Genomic DNA, 16,070 nt, shown 5'->3' on the forward strand with positions numbered 1-16,070 from the left:
TGCCGTACTCAATAACACAAAAAGCTTTCTGTTGAGCGGTCGCCATCTTAGCATCAACTGACGCTGACGCCTAGTCAACAGCGCCTCAAGCGAACAAATGTACAACTAAATGAAACTTTATAGCTCCCTTAATTCGCCGACAGATGGTGCTTAGCTCTGCATTTGTCGTTGCAGAGTTTTAAATTCCTAAAGTTGTGGTATTCTTTTTGAATCACCCTGTATATTAATGCCTAAACATTCGATTAGCCAGTTTATTTAAAAATTTCGTGTAGCTGTGGTTCGTCATTAATGTTTGATAGTTTCAGACGTAAAACCAAGCTTATGTATTGTATGTACTTATCGCAGTTTGTATTTTCATCGTTTATTATACGAGTGAAACTATATTCCCTATGCGAACTTTCCTGCAATTTACTTGTGAACGGGCAAACGTTAGTATCTTCCCTGTGCTGCATTTTATAGTCTGGATTGTAAACAAAATGTTTTACCAATGTTATTATGTACATTTATTTCAGCAAAATCTTGGATAGCAGTGTTTATTTCAAATCTGGCTTTCGTTTTCGGATTTTTTTTACGATCTAGGAGAGTAGTAGGCTTCGGTCATCTGCGTAAGCAAACATATTACCATAATTAGAAAGGTTTGGGATTTAATTTGTCTATAAAATCAAGAGAAACGGGCCACGTACAGATTCCTGTGGGATGGAGAAGTGTAGATTTCTCTCTCCTGCCTTTCTTGTAATCTTTACGTATAAAAGGTTATGTCGCAACTGACTGATTCACTTACCCATCATCGTCCAGCCCAAACCACGAAGAATGGAAACTTGAAATTGTCAGAGGGTGTGGATCTTATATTACAGTCATCATTTAGGAAGTGACTGTTCGCAATTCCACTCCTAAGGTGGTGAGATACGGGATGAAAGACGTCTATTAAGGCAATTCTGAAGCTAGAACTACGACAATTGATATTTTGTTTCTCTGTTACAAATAAGAAAATAAGTGTTCAGAAACTTTGGAAATTCAAGCACCAAGGGCGAAAATTTGTGGGTGAAAGTTTTTTCAAAAATAAACCGTTATTAAAGAACTGCTAAAGTATTTTTAAAGCTACATCTACGAAAATTGGTATTAGACTTCTCGGTTAGAAACGAAAAAAACTACATGCGTGTTTTTGAAAATTTAGGCCCCAAGGCGGTGAAACGGGGGATGAAAACTTTTAAGAAAATATTTCGTCACTTAAAAAGTTTTAAACTTAAATCAGTGAAAACTGGTATTTGAGTTCTCGTTTAGATGTAAAGAAATATGTGTTAGGGCATGAAAGTTTCTATGGAAACGTCAACACAAGAATGCAAAATGCATTACTAACGAAAACCTGGGACTCCAGCTACCACAATCCCGTTTTGGTCAGAAGTATACTTCGAAAAGACCATGCTTGTAGGGTCTTAATTAGCGCGAAATCTGCCCCCGGTAGCTGAGTAGTCAGCGCGACAGACTGTAATTTCCTAAGGGCCCGCGTTCGATTCCCGGCTGGGTCGGAGATTTTCTCCGCTCTGGGACTGGGTGCTGTGTTGTCCTAATCATCATCATTTGATCCCCATTGACGCGCAAGTCGCCGAAGTGGGTTTCAAATCGAAAGAGTTGCACCGGGCAAGCGGTCTACCCGACGGGAGGCCCTCGTCACACGCCATTAAAATTAATTAGCGCGGAAAGCTTAGGAGGTGCCGCAGTTCGTGAATAACATAAAAATTCTGTTAAAGAGTAAGGAAAAAAATAAACATCCAGGACGAACAGTCTACCCGAGCGCTAAGCTAATTTCTGTATATTGACACTACTGTAACGGAATTCAATGTCCTGCCTTCGGTCTGGTACCATACACAGCTAACATTTCTATTAATAGTTTGTGCTCTACACAGGCAAAAGCCTTTATTTGATCCACGAATACTCTTGCGAATTTATTTTTAAAGGTTGGAACAATGCCAGCCAGCCTTCTCGCGCGACGGGAATGGGTATTAAACAACAATCGAGAGAAACGAAGCTGTCTTAATGCCTAGAACGCATCGTGTGAACTTCGCACCAGCGGCCGACCACACGCACCATACCTGTTGGTGGCGACGTCCCAGGCGGCAGCGACCATGCAGCTGGCTACCATGTCGCAAGGCACCAGGTTCATCAGCTTCCTGACGTCGCAGTAGAAGATCCTCAGCAGGCCGCTGCACCCTAACGCCACCACAGCCATGGGGCCGTTCAGGCTGTCTACCCAGCCCGGGAAAGGCTCTGCCATGGTCGCCACCACTGGAGACACACAAGTAGATTAGATTAGATTAGATTAGATTAATTATTCATTCAATAGACCCATAAAAGAGGAATCCTCCTGTGTGTGGAACATGTCAGATAAATACATATACTAAGATGGTATCTGTTGGTTCAAATGGCTCTGAGCACTATGGGACTCAACTGCTGTGGTCATAAGTCCCCTAGAACTTAGAACTACTGAAACCTGACTAACCTAAGGACATCACACACATCCATGCCCGAGGCAGGATTCGAACCTGCGACCGTAGCGGTCGTGCGGTTCCAGACTGTAGCGCCTTTAACCGCTCGGCCACTCTGGCCGGCAGATGGTGACCATGCAGCTCGTTAAAATGAAATTACAATGAAATGAACACCCTTAGCTGCTTACAGGCGTTGACATACGTCAACGGGGACAGATGAAAATGTGTACCCCGACCGGGACATGTCCGAAAGGACATTACCATCTTAGTATATATATAGTTAAGGCTCACCGGCCACTTGACCATCTTCTTCTTCTGTGCGAATGCACAAACAGTGCCTGAACTCTTACTTGAATCGGCAACGCGCCGCAATTAATGAGTATAATGGGCAGGGGCACTACGAATGTAGTGCGGGACACTACGGTGAGAATGTGGGTTTCGCGGGAGGCGTGCCAGAGATAAATCCCTGCAGTCGCGCTACCCTCTGTGTCCTCGGTGGCTCAGATTGTTGCAACAGGCATAAATGGGAAAATAGCAATCAATGACCAAACCTCTAAACCCATACAGATAAGGCGAGGGGTTCCACAGGGCAGTCCCTTATCTATGTTTTTATTTTACGTATCTTTAGAGCCCTTTCTTCGCACTGTCCACGCAAGATTAACAAGCATAACATTGAGTGGTGAGAAAACTGTCATAAGAGCTTATGCTGATGACGTGGGTATTGTAATAAGGAATAAGGAGGAGACAGTTACATTGGTAAGAGAAATCCAAAGGTATTGTCTAGCGTCGGGAGCGACAACAAATGGAAACAAAAGTAAAATATTGAATCTACGGGGCCTAGATCACCTCCGACTGGCATGGGCAAAACAAGACAACAAACATAAAACGTTGAGAATAACCTTAATATGTTGCTTCTGATTTCGTCACTAAGATAACTTGCTTCGAGGAAAAAGTTCCTCACATACTGCAGACGGGCATTAATCCTTCGCACATCAATCGGTGCTTGCAATCTATGGGGTGTCACAGCGTCAAAGAGCTATCCGGTTATACATTGTGGAAGTTCTCTGAGTATATGAAAAGTCCGTTTGAGGAACAGAGCAGACGCTTTATTGCGAATATCCACCAAACCGAGGCCCCTGTTTCTGCCATCCAGTATAACGGTAGTCGCACCAACCCTGAATATGTCTCCTCGCCATAAATAATTGCTAACAGTGGACATGATCCTTTTCACTACTAGTTTAGGGACTGGAAATACCTGCGCAGTGAAATACGCTTTAGACAAAACGCAGGAGTTGACGGATCTGACTTTTTGCACCAGGTCCGTAGTTCGATGGATGTTCTCCATTACAACACCATGAACTTTCCTCCTAGTTTCCGTCCAGTTAAAAGCAGACGTGACATACTTTCCGAAATTAAAAACCAACGCCATTAGCTGGTTACTGGGAAAATATGTTAGTTATGTCATCAACAAACTTGGGTCGGACAACGAGATAGAATTCCGCGTTTACATGACGTGTAAATATGCAAAAATCAGCACGTATCGCAAACACAAGAAGCACTACGGCAACATGCTGAAGATCATTTTTGAAAGAATGGGTGTTGGTTAAATATGTGGAACCACTACAACACCTTGAACGAGAACGAACAGAAGAAAATTAAAAGTCACTTGTATTCTTATTATTATTCACTATTACCTTGCTTCCGGAACTTCTATGTTACACGAAGAGTTTTTTTTTTTTTTTTTTTTTTTTTTTTTTTTTTTTTTTTTTTCAAAACATTTTGTTCAGAATTACTCGTGTTCGACTTTCAAAGTATTTGGGTGATTCAAGAAGAATTGTTAAGTTTTATCAATGTTCAGTTTCTACTCAGAGAAGAGGTTTCTTTGTCTTTCTTACATCGGAGAATGGGAGTTTTGTGTTAAGATTTCTGCACACTTAGTGCTATGACCCAACAGGGGACATGAAAAAAGGGGTGGGAGGGGTTAAAAAAAAGATGGATAGAGCGCCTGCCATGTAAGTAGGAGATCCGGGGTTCGAGTCGCGGTCGGGGCCCACGTTTTCATCTGTCTCCGTTGACGTATGTCAACGCCTGTAAGCAGCTAAGGGTGTTCATTTCATTGTAATGTCAGATAAACACATTACAAAAATGTAATTAGAAAAAGTTGAGTTTCATTAACTTTAATGATCCTCAGTCAATAAACAGTAAAATTATGTGCAGGAATTAAATTTAAACTTCTAATATTTACAAGTTTAATACTTACATCTGCTTTCGTAAATCCAACATTCATACATTTGCTAGTTTCTTGGCTATTACAACCAAGTATTGTCCAAAATTAAAGTAAATTGTTCATTTCAGTGATCCTCAGTTAAGAACTGCCAGATTATGTACAATATTTAAAATTAAACTCCCACTATTTACAGACTTAAGACCTATATCTGCTTTCCATACATCTATCATTCACCCAGTAGGTAGTTACTTGGCTGTTACAACCAAGTATTGTCAAAAATTAAAGTATAATAAATTTCATTAAAATGGTCTACTGCATTTGTTGAAAAACTCATGGATGGAATAGAAGGAGTTGGCCACCAAAAATTCTTTTAAATTATGTTTAAATTGTGCCTTGTCTGAAACTAAACTCTTAATGGTTGATGGTAACTTATTGAAAATATGTGTTGCTGAACACTGGACTCCTTTCTGGGCAAGAGTAAGTGATTTTAAATATTTATGTATATTGTTCTTATTCCTGGTATTGGTGCTGTGTACTAAGCAGTTAGTTGGAAAAAGAGACGTATTATTTACAACAAACTTCATTCAGGAATAAATATACTGAGAAACTGTGGTTGAATAGGTTTCGACATGATGTTCTTGGATTTACACTACTCATTACACTTATTATACGCTTCTGTACTCTAAAACTTTTTTTCTCTGTTTGTGGAGTTACCCCAAAATATGATACCATATGACATAATGGAGTGAAAATAAGTAAAATATGCCGGTTTTTTATATTTATATCTCCTATGTCTGACATCATTCGCATTGCAAACACAGACTTGTTTAGGCGCTTTAGCAGTTCGTTAGTATGTTGCTCCCAACTGAATTTATTATCAAGTTGTAATACCAAGAATTTTACACTCTCAACTTCTCCTATTTCCATGTCATCATATTTTATACACACACCAGACGGAAATCTCTTGGAAGTTCTGAACTGCATATAGTGGGTCTTTTCAAAGTTTAATAACAGTGAATTAGCTATGAACCACTTATTAATGTCAGTAAAAATATGATTAGCTGCCCTTTCTAAATTTATATTTGATTTACTATTTATTGCAATGTTTATATCATCTGCACATATGACAGACTTGTCATCTGGTAATGTAACAGATGACAGGTCATTAATACACACAAGAGAGAGTAGTGGGCCTAGTATGGAACCTTGGGTGACACCACATGTAATTTCTTGTGCACGTAGTGTGAGGGGTAAAGATGGCAAGGATAATGTCTTTCATAACTGTACTTGTGAATTCTGTGCCGGCCGGAGTGGCCGAGCGGTTAAAGGCGCTACAGTCTGGAACCGCACGACCGCTACGGTCGCAGGTTCGAATCCTGCCTCGGGCATGGCTGTGTGTGATGTCCTTAGGTTAGTCAGGTTTAAGTAGTTCTAAGTTCTAGGGGACTTATGACCACAGCAGTTGAGTCCCATAGTGCTCAGAGCCATTTGAACCATTTGTGAATTCTGTGCTATACTTCATCCTGTTGGGCACCTGCCAGCGAAGAAAAATAGACTCCAAGACAGAAAAAAAACGAAGAAGAAGCAACAACTATGCACCACGAAGGAATTATCCGAATGGGATGGAACTCGCTAGATGTGATTTTCATGTACAGACAAAGGAACGATTAAAGTTTCTGAAATATTGCATGATTTATTCAAGAGAAAGAACTTCACGAATTAAGTAAGTCAATAGCGCGTTGGGGCCAGCCGGTTCTAGGCACTTCAGTCTGGAGCCGCGTGACCGCTACGGTCGCAGGTTCGAATCTTGCCTCGGGCATGGATGTGTGTGATGTCCTTAGGTTAGTTAGGTTTCAGTAGTTCTAAGTTCTAGGGGACTGATGACCTCGGATGTTAAGTCCCATAGTGCTCACAGCCATTTGAACCAATAGCGCGTTTGTCCTTACGCAAGCAGTTATTCAGCTTGGATCCGACTGATAAAATTGCTGGACGTCCTCCTGAGCGATATTGTGCCACATTCTGTCCAAACGCGGCGTTACATCGTCAAAATCCCGAGGTGCTTGAAGGGCCTTGCCCATGTCACGAGATGGTTGAAGGGCCCTGCCCATGTTGCTCCAAACGTTCTATATTGGGGAGAGATCCGGCGATATCGCTGGCCAAGGTTCAGTAAGCACAAAACAGAAGAAACTGTCGTCGTGTGCTGGCGGGCGTTAAAATGCTGAAATGTAAGCCCAGGGTGGCTTGCTACGAAGGGCAACAAAACGGGGCGTAGAATGTCGTGTGCTGTGAAACTGCCAAGGACAACTACCAAGAGGATCCTGAATACAATGAAGTGGCACCCCAGACATGCTTGCCGGGCCATGTGGTCGGCGACAATCAGTTTCGTTTCTCACTGCTGTCCGAGGCGTGACCAGACACGTCTTTGCTGTTCATCGGGGCTCAGTTCGAAACGGGAGTCACTACTGAAGACAACTGTACTCCAGCCAGGAGAGTCCAGAAGAGACTTTCTGCTGGTTGTCTTCGTGCGTGCCAAAATCTGCTGTGACAGGCAAGGTCGCCGGAATCTCTCCATAATTGAGAAGGTCTGAAGCAACATGAGCAAAGCCCGCGAACCATCTCTGGATTTTGAAGAGCTAATGCTCCAATTAGACTTACCGTATGTGATCAGAAGTATCCGGACACCTGGCTGAAAATGATTCACAAGTTCGTGGCGCATTCCATCGGTAATGCTGGAATTCAGTACGGTGTTGCCCGACCCTTTGCCTTGATGGCAGCATCCACTCTCGCGGGCATACGTTCAATCAGGTGCTGTAAGGCTTCTTGGGGAATGGCAGCCCATTCTTCATAGAGTGCTGCACTGAGGACTATCCGAGCGATTCTAGGCGCTTCAGTCCGGTACCGCACTGCTGCTACGGTCGCAGGTTCGAATCCTGCCTCGGGCATGGATGTGTGTCATGTCCTTAGGTTAGTTAGGTTTACGTAGTTCTAAGTCTAGCGGACTGATGATCTCAGATGTTAAGTCCAATGGTGCTTAGAGCCATTTGAACCATTTTTTTGGACTGAGGACAGGTAACGATGTCGGTCGGTGGGACCTGGCACGAAGTCGGCGTTCCAAAACATCCCAAAGGTGTTCTATAGCATTCAGGTCAGATTCTGTGCAGGCCACTCCATTACAGGGATGTTATTGTCGTGTAACGACCCCACCACAGGCCATGCGTTATGAATAGTTGCTCAACCGTGTTGAAGGATGCAGTTGCTATCCTGGAATTGCTCTTCAAGAGTGACAAGCAAGAAGGTGCTTAACACATCAACGTAAGCCTGTGCTGTGATAGCGCCACGCAGAACAACAAGGGGTGCAAGCCCCTCAACGAAAAACACGACCACACCATAACACCACCGCCTCCAAGTTTTACTGTTAGCACTACACACGCCGGCATATGACGTTCACCGGGAATTCGCCATACCCACACCCTGCCATCGGATCGCCACTTTGTGTACCATGATTCGTCGCTCCACACAACGTTTTTTCCACTGTTCAACCGTCCAAAGTTTACGCTCCTACAGCAAGCGAGGCGTCGTTTGGCATTTACCGGCGTGGTGTGTGGCTTATGAGCAACCGCTTGACCACGAAATCCAAGTTTTCTCACCTCCCGCCCAACTGTCGTAGTACTTGCAGTGGATCTTGATGCAGTTTGCAATTCCTGTGTGATGGTCTGGATAGATGTCTGCCTATTACAAATTACGAGCATTCTCAACTGTCAGCGGTCTCTGTCAGTAAACAGATGAGGTCGGCCTGTACGCTTTTGTGCTGTACGTGTCCCTTCAGGTGGGTGCGAGAAGCTGAATCTCTTTACAGCGAGACATAGCAAAATGAAGCGCCAAACTAACTTAATTGCGCACAGGCGAACGACTATCGCACGTGTGTCCTTGCCTAAGATGAGAATTTTCCTGCGCCTGCGCAGAGAGGTGCGTTATTCTGCGGCGTTACATGCATCCCTTTACGCGCAACTGCCGCACGCACAATACTCGACACGCTAATTGTCACACGTGTGAACGCATCTTAAATTCGTGACTGTACACAAATAACCTTGTGAAGAAAAAAATTGAAAGCAGTTTAATGTTCGGCATGTGGTCGTGTTTTTCTGTGAAGTGTTACATTTTTTAAACTAATTTTGATAGAAGGAACATGCAAATAGCAAAATAACTAAATGCAGGCTTCTTTACGTACTGTCTGCTATGCGACCGGTGACTAAGCGTGCAGTGACCTTATTTTACCCAACGCTGGTAAGATCTATTTTACTCGTTTATCGCGTAGAAAGGGGGAGTGTAGACAACAAAAATCTAGTTTAATGTCCAAAGTCTGTGGTGTAGGATTGTATACTGAGCTGTTGTGTGAATCTATCAATCCAAACAAACGACACGGGAAGAGAGATTACACATAATGCCGTAAGCATGGAATGTAACTTACGCAAGCAAAAAAGTTTTCGTCAGCATTTTAGCCGTTCTTCCGATCAAATATAGACATGAAATTATGACAGAAGTTACTTAAGTTATAGTCTAGAACAGGTCATTGTACGGAAGTGAAAGATTTATTTACCTCTACTAGTAATTCCCAACAGTACGTCTCCATTTCCTGCCGAGCATCTCTCGTCTTTAAGTGCTAGTCTCTGTGACGTAAGTCAAAACTAGTGACAGAAACTGATTGTCACCTTTGTATTTCAGGAACAGTGGGATTTTAGGCTGCAAAATAATATTTAGTTTAACAACTGATATCCACCTCACTTTAACTCTTCCTTTTATTTCTTTTTCTTTCCATCCTCTAGTGTCTTTAAAAGCAGTAAATAAAAAGTAAATTAATGTGTTTCTTATACGAATGAGATTAAATTAACGTATGTTCAGATTGTAAGGTTCTCATACATTTTCTGCCATCGTAAACAATTCATCCTTACTATACTGGGACAAAAATTCACGAGTAGTGGATAAGATCGTTGACTCTGTATTTAATGTAATCTGTGGTGCGGTTGCTTACTAGTCGGTTGTGCAATGCTGGGCCATTCGTATTAGAAGCATAGTAGGAAACAGTTGAGTTTTAGAGAAGTAGCTGTGACGTTTGCGAATCTGGAAGAAATTATCTGGAATACTTTATTGTGGAGATGACATCATGTTTATTAAGCTATTTCATTGCTTGTATTGAGGGAGGATACTTTTGGAGAAATATTTCATGGTAACCCATGTATGCGAAATAATGAAAAGTTTGTCAGAAATATTAATTGGAGGAAATCTTTGTTCCTTAGATAACATGTAATATTCATGATTTGTGTTCATTTAATCTCTTTGTTTCCATGATGTCGCAAAGTAAGCAGTTGTTTGTAATGCTGTAATTTTTGTAAAGAGAATTTCGTAACTGTCTGTCTTCTTACCTTGTACAGTCTTTTTTTTTTTTTTTTTTTTTTTTTTTTTTTTTTTTTTTTTTTTTTTTTTTTTTTTTTTACAAAACCCATAGTTTAATTTTTCAGGAACGATTTTCTTTAACGTAAGACCCTCCTCCTTCAATCTTAATTAAGTTTTGAACACTTTGTCGTGTATGCGTTGCACCTTATGCCACACGCAGACACAAATTCTTCCTGACAAGCAAAGAAAAATTTAGAATAGATTATTCTTCTTTAGCTTCGAGAACATCGATATACCAACACAAAATAGTATACTCAGAAAAAGGCAAGTGACTTTTCTTTTAAGAGATATCTCAGTTTGCACTCTTGTGAGCAAAAATACGTCGTCAGAATTTTCGGATGTTGTACTAAGCAAACAGATTAATTTACAGTGAAGAGAGAAGGTAATATTAAATAGTTATTTTCTTCCTGAGATGAGCAGTATTTTATATCGTGGATATTTTGAGTCAGATATTGCGCTTCTTGTTACGTAGCGTTCATAATGCACTTCAGTATCGAGTGTCAGTTAAATAGTTTTCATTGAGGACATAATGTATTTCTTTTGGCACTTAAGTAGACTCATTTTCATTACTTCAAATTCAGCATTTCATTAAAATTTAAATTTTGTTTCACGACACTGTTCACATGCGCAACAAAATGGCTCTGAGCACTATGCGACTTAACATCTGAGGTCATCAGTCACCTAGAACTTAGAACTAATTAAACCGAACTAACCTAAGGACATCACACACATCCATGCCCGAGGCAGGATTCGAACCTGCGACCGTAGTGGTCGCCCGGCTCTAGACTGTAGCGCCTAGAACCGCACGGCCACTTAGGCCGGCCATGCGCAACAAAGGCATGTCTTGCAATAGTAATTTGAGGAAATACCTCCACTTCTGAGTGTATCCAAATGAAGCTGGTTATTCAAATAAAACAATCTGAAAAATTTGAGACTTTAACATGACAACTTGATATACACAAGACGAACAACGATATGGAAAATAGGAGTAGCGGAAGGAAATTTAGCATACTGACCAATTGACGGCCTAACGATGGCTACTGGAAGGTCAGAGAATTCCTGCTGGATAAGATGCTCTGCAACAGCTTTTGTGAAGGTGTAAGTGTTCGGATACGAGCCTAGAAACCTGAAAAGAAAACAAGAAATTTAGTAAGCGAGTTGTCCATCACCGAATGATCCACATTACATTACTCGATAGGTATTTGTTAATGGTTCATATTTGGTGACTATGAGCTCATTTACGTCTGAAATTTATAACAGGGCCATTGTTACGCCGGACCCGACCATCATTTTGCAGGACAATGCTCAAGCACGTACAGCGATGTTACTGATTTGTTTGACTGATGGGGGTTGTAACGCCGGAAATGCATATCCTCCAATTTCCATCTATTGTACTGTAATTTTTTCCTTATTTTCTTACCTGAAGATATGACATTTCTGTGTCTTTATATATATTGTAATTGTTTTACTATTTGTATATATATATTAAAAACACAAACCTACGTTTTTTTTAAAATGGAAACCCGTTAGTTTTGTTAGCACATCTGAACATATAAACAAATACGTAATCAGTGCCGTATGTTGCATTGTAAAATGTTAATTACATCCGGAGATATTGTAACCTAAAGTTGACGCTTGAGTACCACTCCTCCGCTGTTCGATCGTGTGTATCTGAGAGCACCGAATAATGTAGGGATCTAAAGGGAACGGTGATAGACTTTAGGTACAGAAGAGTCTGAAACAGCACATTACATCCACATGCTAACACCTTTTTATTGGTCTTTTTCACTGACGCACATGTACATTACCATGAGGGGTGAGGTACAGGTACACACGTGGTTTCCTTTTTCAATTACGGAGTGGAATAGAGTGTGTCCCGACATGTCTGGTCAATAGATGTTCAATGTGGTGGCCATCATTTGCTGCACACAATTGCAGTCTCTGGCGTAATGAATGTCGTACACGCCGCAGTAGATCTGGTGTAATGTCGCCGCAGGCTGCCACAATACGTTGTTTCATATCCTCTGGGGTTGTAGGCACATCACGGTACACAATCTCCTTTAACGTAGCCCACAGAAAGAAGTCCAGAGGTGTAAGATCAGGAGAACGGGCTGGCCAATTTATGCGTCCTCCACGTCCTATGAAACGCCCGTCGAACATCCTGTCAAGGGTCAGCCTAGTGTTAGTTGCGGAATGTGCAGGTGCACCATCATGCTGATACCACATACGTCGACGCGTTTCCAGTGGGACACACTCTACTCCACTTCGTAATTGAAAAGGGAAACCACGTGTGTACGTTTACCTCACCCCTCATGGTACTGTACATGTGCGTCAGTGAAAAAGACCAATAAAAAGGTGTTAGCATGTGGACATAATGCGCTGTTCCAGTCTCTTCTGTACCTAAGGTCCATCACCGTTCCCTTTGGATCCATACGTAATTCGGTGCTCTCCGGTACACACTCTCGAACAGCGGAGGAGTGGTACTCAAGCGTCAACTTTAGGTTACAATATCTCCGGATGTAATTAACATTTTACAATGCAACAAACGGCACTGATTACGTATTTGTTTATATGTTCAGATGTGCTAACAAAACTAACGGGGTTCCATTTAAAAAAAACGTAGGTTTGTGTTAAAAAACATACTTCCGTGCATGTTTTTATGGTTTGTATTAACCAATTACACTAGCCCCTCTCCTCACGTTCGGTGTGTGGAATCGATTCGTCAGTATTTGATGTGGTTTACGAAATATATCCAGCGGTAACGTTAGGTGACTCACCCTATGCATTTATGTCGATGTATAATTGGTTTGTTTTGTAAATATTATTTGTATTTTTATGTTATGTCTTGCCTAGGGAAAACTGTGCTACCGAACGATTACATCAATAGGTCGTGTGGAGAACCAAAGCGTATAGGATCTTTGGTAGTGTTAACTCTCCCGCGTGGAGCGCGGGCAGAGCGGAGTCTGGCTGCAGTAGGGCGGTGGACCAGGTGTGCTGAGTGATGCTCCCGCGAGTTGCCGCGCTTTCAGGGTTTGGCAGCATGTAATTGTGCTCGACTTGCTACGATAGTTTCTTGTACGGTGTCGCGGACGGGAAACATTAGCTGGCACACATCAAGAGCCGTTTCGCCTGGTGACCGAGTCAAGATGAAGGCGCGCCAACAACCAGCTTCTGCAACAGCGACGGCCGACAATGAGTGACTGTCGCCACCTCCTCCATCGACGACTTCAAACCTTCAATCAACCAACAAGGAAGACTGAAAGCACGTAAAGTTTTAGAACTGTATCGCAGATCTCAGCTTTTCAAACTGTTCCATTTGCATTATTAAAATACAGTAGCTTAACATGAACCTTTGTAGCTCATTGTCCCCATTGCATTACCAAGCAGGGTCCCTTCCTTTTCCGAAATGAACCCGAGTGTCGTTGAAATTCAAACTCCAGCATTAAAGTAATATCAGTCCATGTCACTGCTTTAATTTCGAATTTCAGTTAAGTATTCACAGTTGGCTACAATAACTAAACAGAACTATATTTAGGTTACACAAGCACAAATTAAGAGTGCGAGTTTTGTTACCATATTTTAGCTTACCTGTGACTGCAGCTCAGCTTGGTACGTACTAAATTTTGCTATTGTTAATTGTTCAAAGTCATTTCATTCAAGTTCAAAATTAAATCTCTTATTTCTAAATTGCGTAGATGCAAGTTGCTTTTGAGATGATTGTTGAGGTAGCCCAAGACTAACCTTATTTTATTTTATTTCGTAGTGCTTCAGAAACAAAGTTCACTATTAATTTCAGTCACTAAATTAACTTTCAATTTTCCGGTTTTATTAATTCTTTTGCTAAATTAAGTCAGAGTGTAGCGAAATTTATTACTTCTGACAAACACTCAGTTTTCACACAACACGTGTCAACCTCCAGTTGCCAATGCTGTTAGTGCTAATTATATTTTCATCAACCTTTCTTTTTCAGTTACTATAGTAGTTGTCCATAGGACTGGCGACCATAATTTTCCCCAAATCTCAAATTTCCTATTAACGCCAGTTAATTGTTAATGTAATGACCGCACATTTACTTTGTTTATTAACTTTACCCCTTTTCAGAATTAATTTCCACCAATTTCATTTGCATTTTTCCTTTCATTTAGATGTAACCCTTCCTCCCTCTTTACTGACAGATTAACTTCGGTGAGGATTGCTTTTCCCAAATTTCCATTAGGTACACGCGGTTTAATTTTTCACTGTCATTAAGGTCGGTAAGTGAGGGGGGAGGTTACACCATCAACAGGGAAAACGCTTGTGGACAAATGAAAGCTTGTGCAAAAAGCGAGTTCCGGTACTGAGGAGGTGGCGTAGAGAAACGAGCGGGAGGGAAGCGTGGGTTGTTGCAGATAAACAGGAGGTGTCACGTACCGGATGATTATAAATAAAGCACAATTACTCACAGAGGTCCAGCGTGGTCTGTAATTATCGTATGACAGTGAATCTTGGTTCATATTCTAATGCATTAACGGCGAACTGATTTACGCTGGAAAAAAATTAGTTCCCATCTCGGCCAACAAGCGCAAATCTGGCGCTGTGAATGCAGGAAACATACACTACTGGCCATTACAATTGCTACACCACGAAGATGACGTGCTACAGAAGCGAAATTTAACCGGCAGGAAGAAAATGCTGTGACATGCAAATGATTAGCTTTTCAGAGCATTCAAACAAGGTTGGCGCCGGTGGCGACACCTACAACGTGCTGACATGAGAAAAGTTTCCAACCGATTTCTCATACACAAACAGCAGTTGACCGGCGTTACCTGGTGAAACGTTGTTGTGATGCCTCGTGTAAGGAGTAGAAATGCGTACCATCATGTTTCCGACATTGATAAAGGTCGGATTGTAGCTTATCGTGATTGCGGTTTATCGTATCGCGACATTGCTGCTCGCGTTGGTCGAGATCAAATGGTTCAAATGGCTCTGAGCACTATGGGACTTAACTTCTGTGGTCATCAGTCCCCTAGAACTTAGAACTACTTAAACCTAACTAACCTAAGGACATCACACACATCCATGCCCGAGGCAGGATTCGAACCTGCGACCGTAGCAGTCCCGCGGTTCCGGACTGCGCGCCTAGAACCACGAGACCACCGCGGCCGGCTGGTCGAGATCGAATGACTGTTAGCAGAACATGGAATAGCTGGTTTCACGAGGGTAGTACGGAACGCCGTGCTGGATCCCAACCGCCTCGTATCACTAGCTGTCGAGATGACAGGCATCTTATCTGCATGGCTGTAATGGATCGTGCAGCCATGTGTGAATCCCTGAGTTAACAGATGGGGACGTTTGCAAGACAACAACCATCTGCACGAACAGTTCGACGACGTTTGCAGCAGCATGGACTATCAGCTCGGAGAACATGGCTGCGCTTACCCTTGACGCTGCATCACAGACAGGAGCGCCTGCGATGGTGCACTCAACGACGAACCTGGGTGCACGAATGGCAAAACGTCATCTTTTCCGATGAATCCAGGTTCTGTTTACAGCATCATGATGGTCGCATCCGTGTTTCGTGACATCGCGGTGAACGCACGTTGGAAGCGTGTATTCGTCATCGCCATACTGGTGTATTACCCGGTGTGATGGTATGGGGTGCCATTGGTTACACGTCTCGGCCACCTCTTGTTCACATTGACGGCACTTTGAACAGTGGACGTTACATTTCAGATGTGTTACGACCCGTGGCTCTACCCTTAATTCGATCCCCGCGAAACCCTATATTTCAGCAGGGTAATGCACGACCGCCTGTTGCAGGCCCTGTACGGTTCTTTCTGGATACAGGAAATGTTCGACTGCTGCCCTTTCCAGCACATTCTCCAGATCTCTCACCAATTGGAAACGTCTGGTCAATGGTGGCCGAGCAA

At 42.3% G+C, this 16,070-nt stretch overlaps 1 protein-coding gene across 5 annotated transcripts in view; it reads right to left on the bottom strand.

The window, feature by feature from the left end:
• Nucleotides 1-16,070, bottom strand: part of LOC124545129 (putative fatty acyl-CoA reductase CG5065) — a 278,021-nt gene that overhangs the window by 62,192 nt on the left and 199,759 nt on the right. For all 5 annotated transcript variants that reach the window (XM_047123950.1, XM_047123952.1, XM_047123951.1 and 2 more), the window contains 2 exons: nt 11,178-11,287; nt 2,091-2,283 (listed from right to left, as the gene is read on the bottom strand). In XM_047123950.1, coding sequence (XP_046979906.1) covers nt 2,091-2,283; nt 11,178-11,287 — 303 coding nt within the window. The remainder of the gene's footprint in view (nt 1-2,090; nt 2,284-11,177; nt 11,288-16,070) is intronic.

The sequence above is a fragment of the Schistocerca americana genome, chromosome 8 (genome assembly GCF_021461395.2).
Source record: "Schistocerca americana isolate TAMUIC-IGC-003095 chromosome 8, iqSchAmer2.1, whole genome shotgun sequence".
Classification (NCBI taxonomy): Eukaryota; Metazoa; Arthropoda; class Insecta; order Orthoptera; family Acrididae; genus Schistocerca; species Schistocerca americana.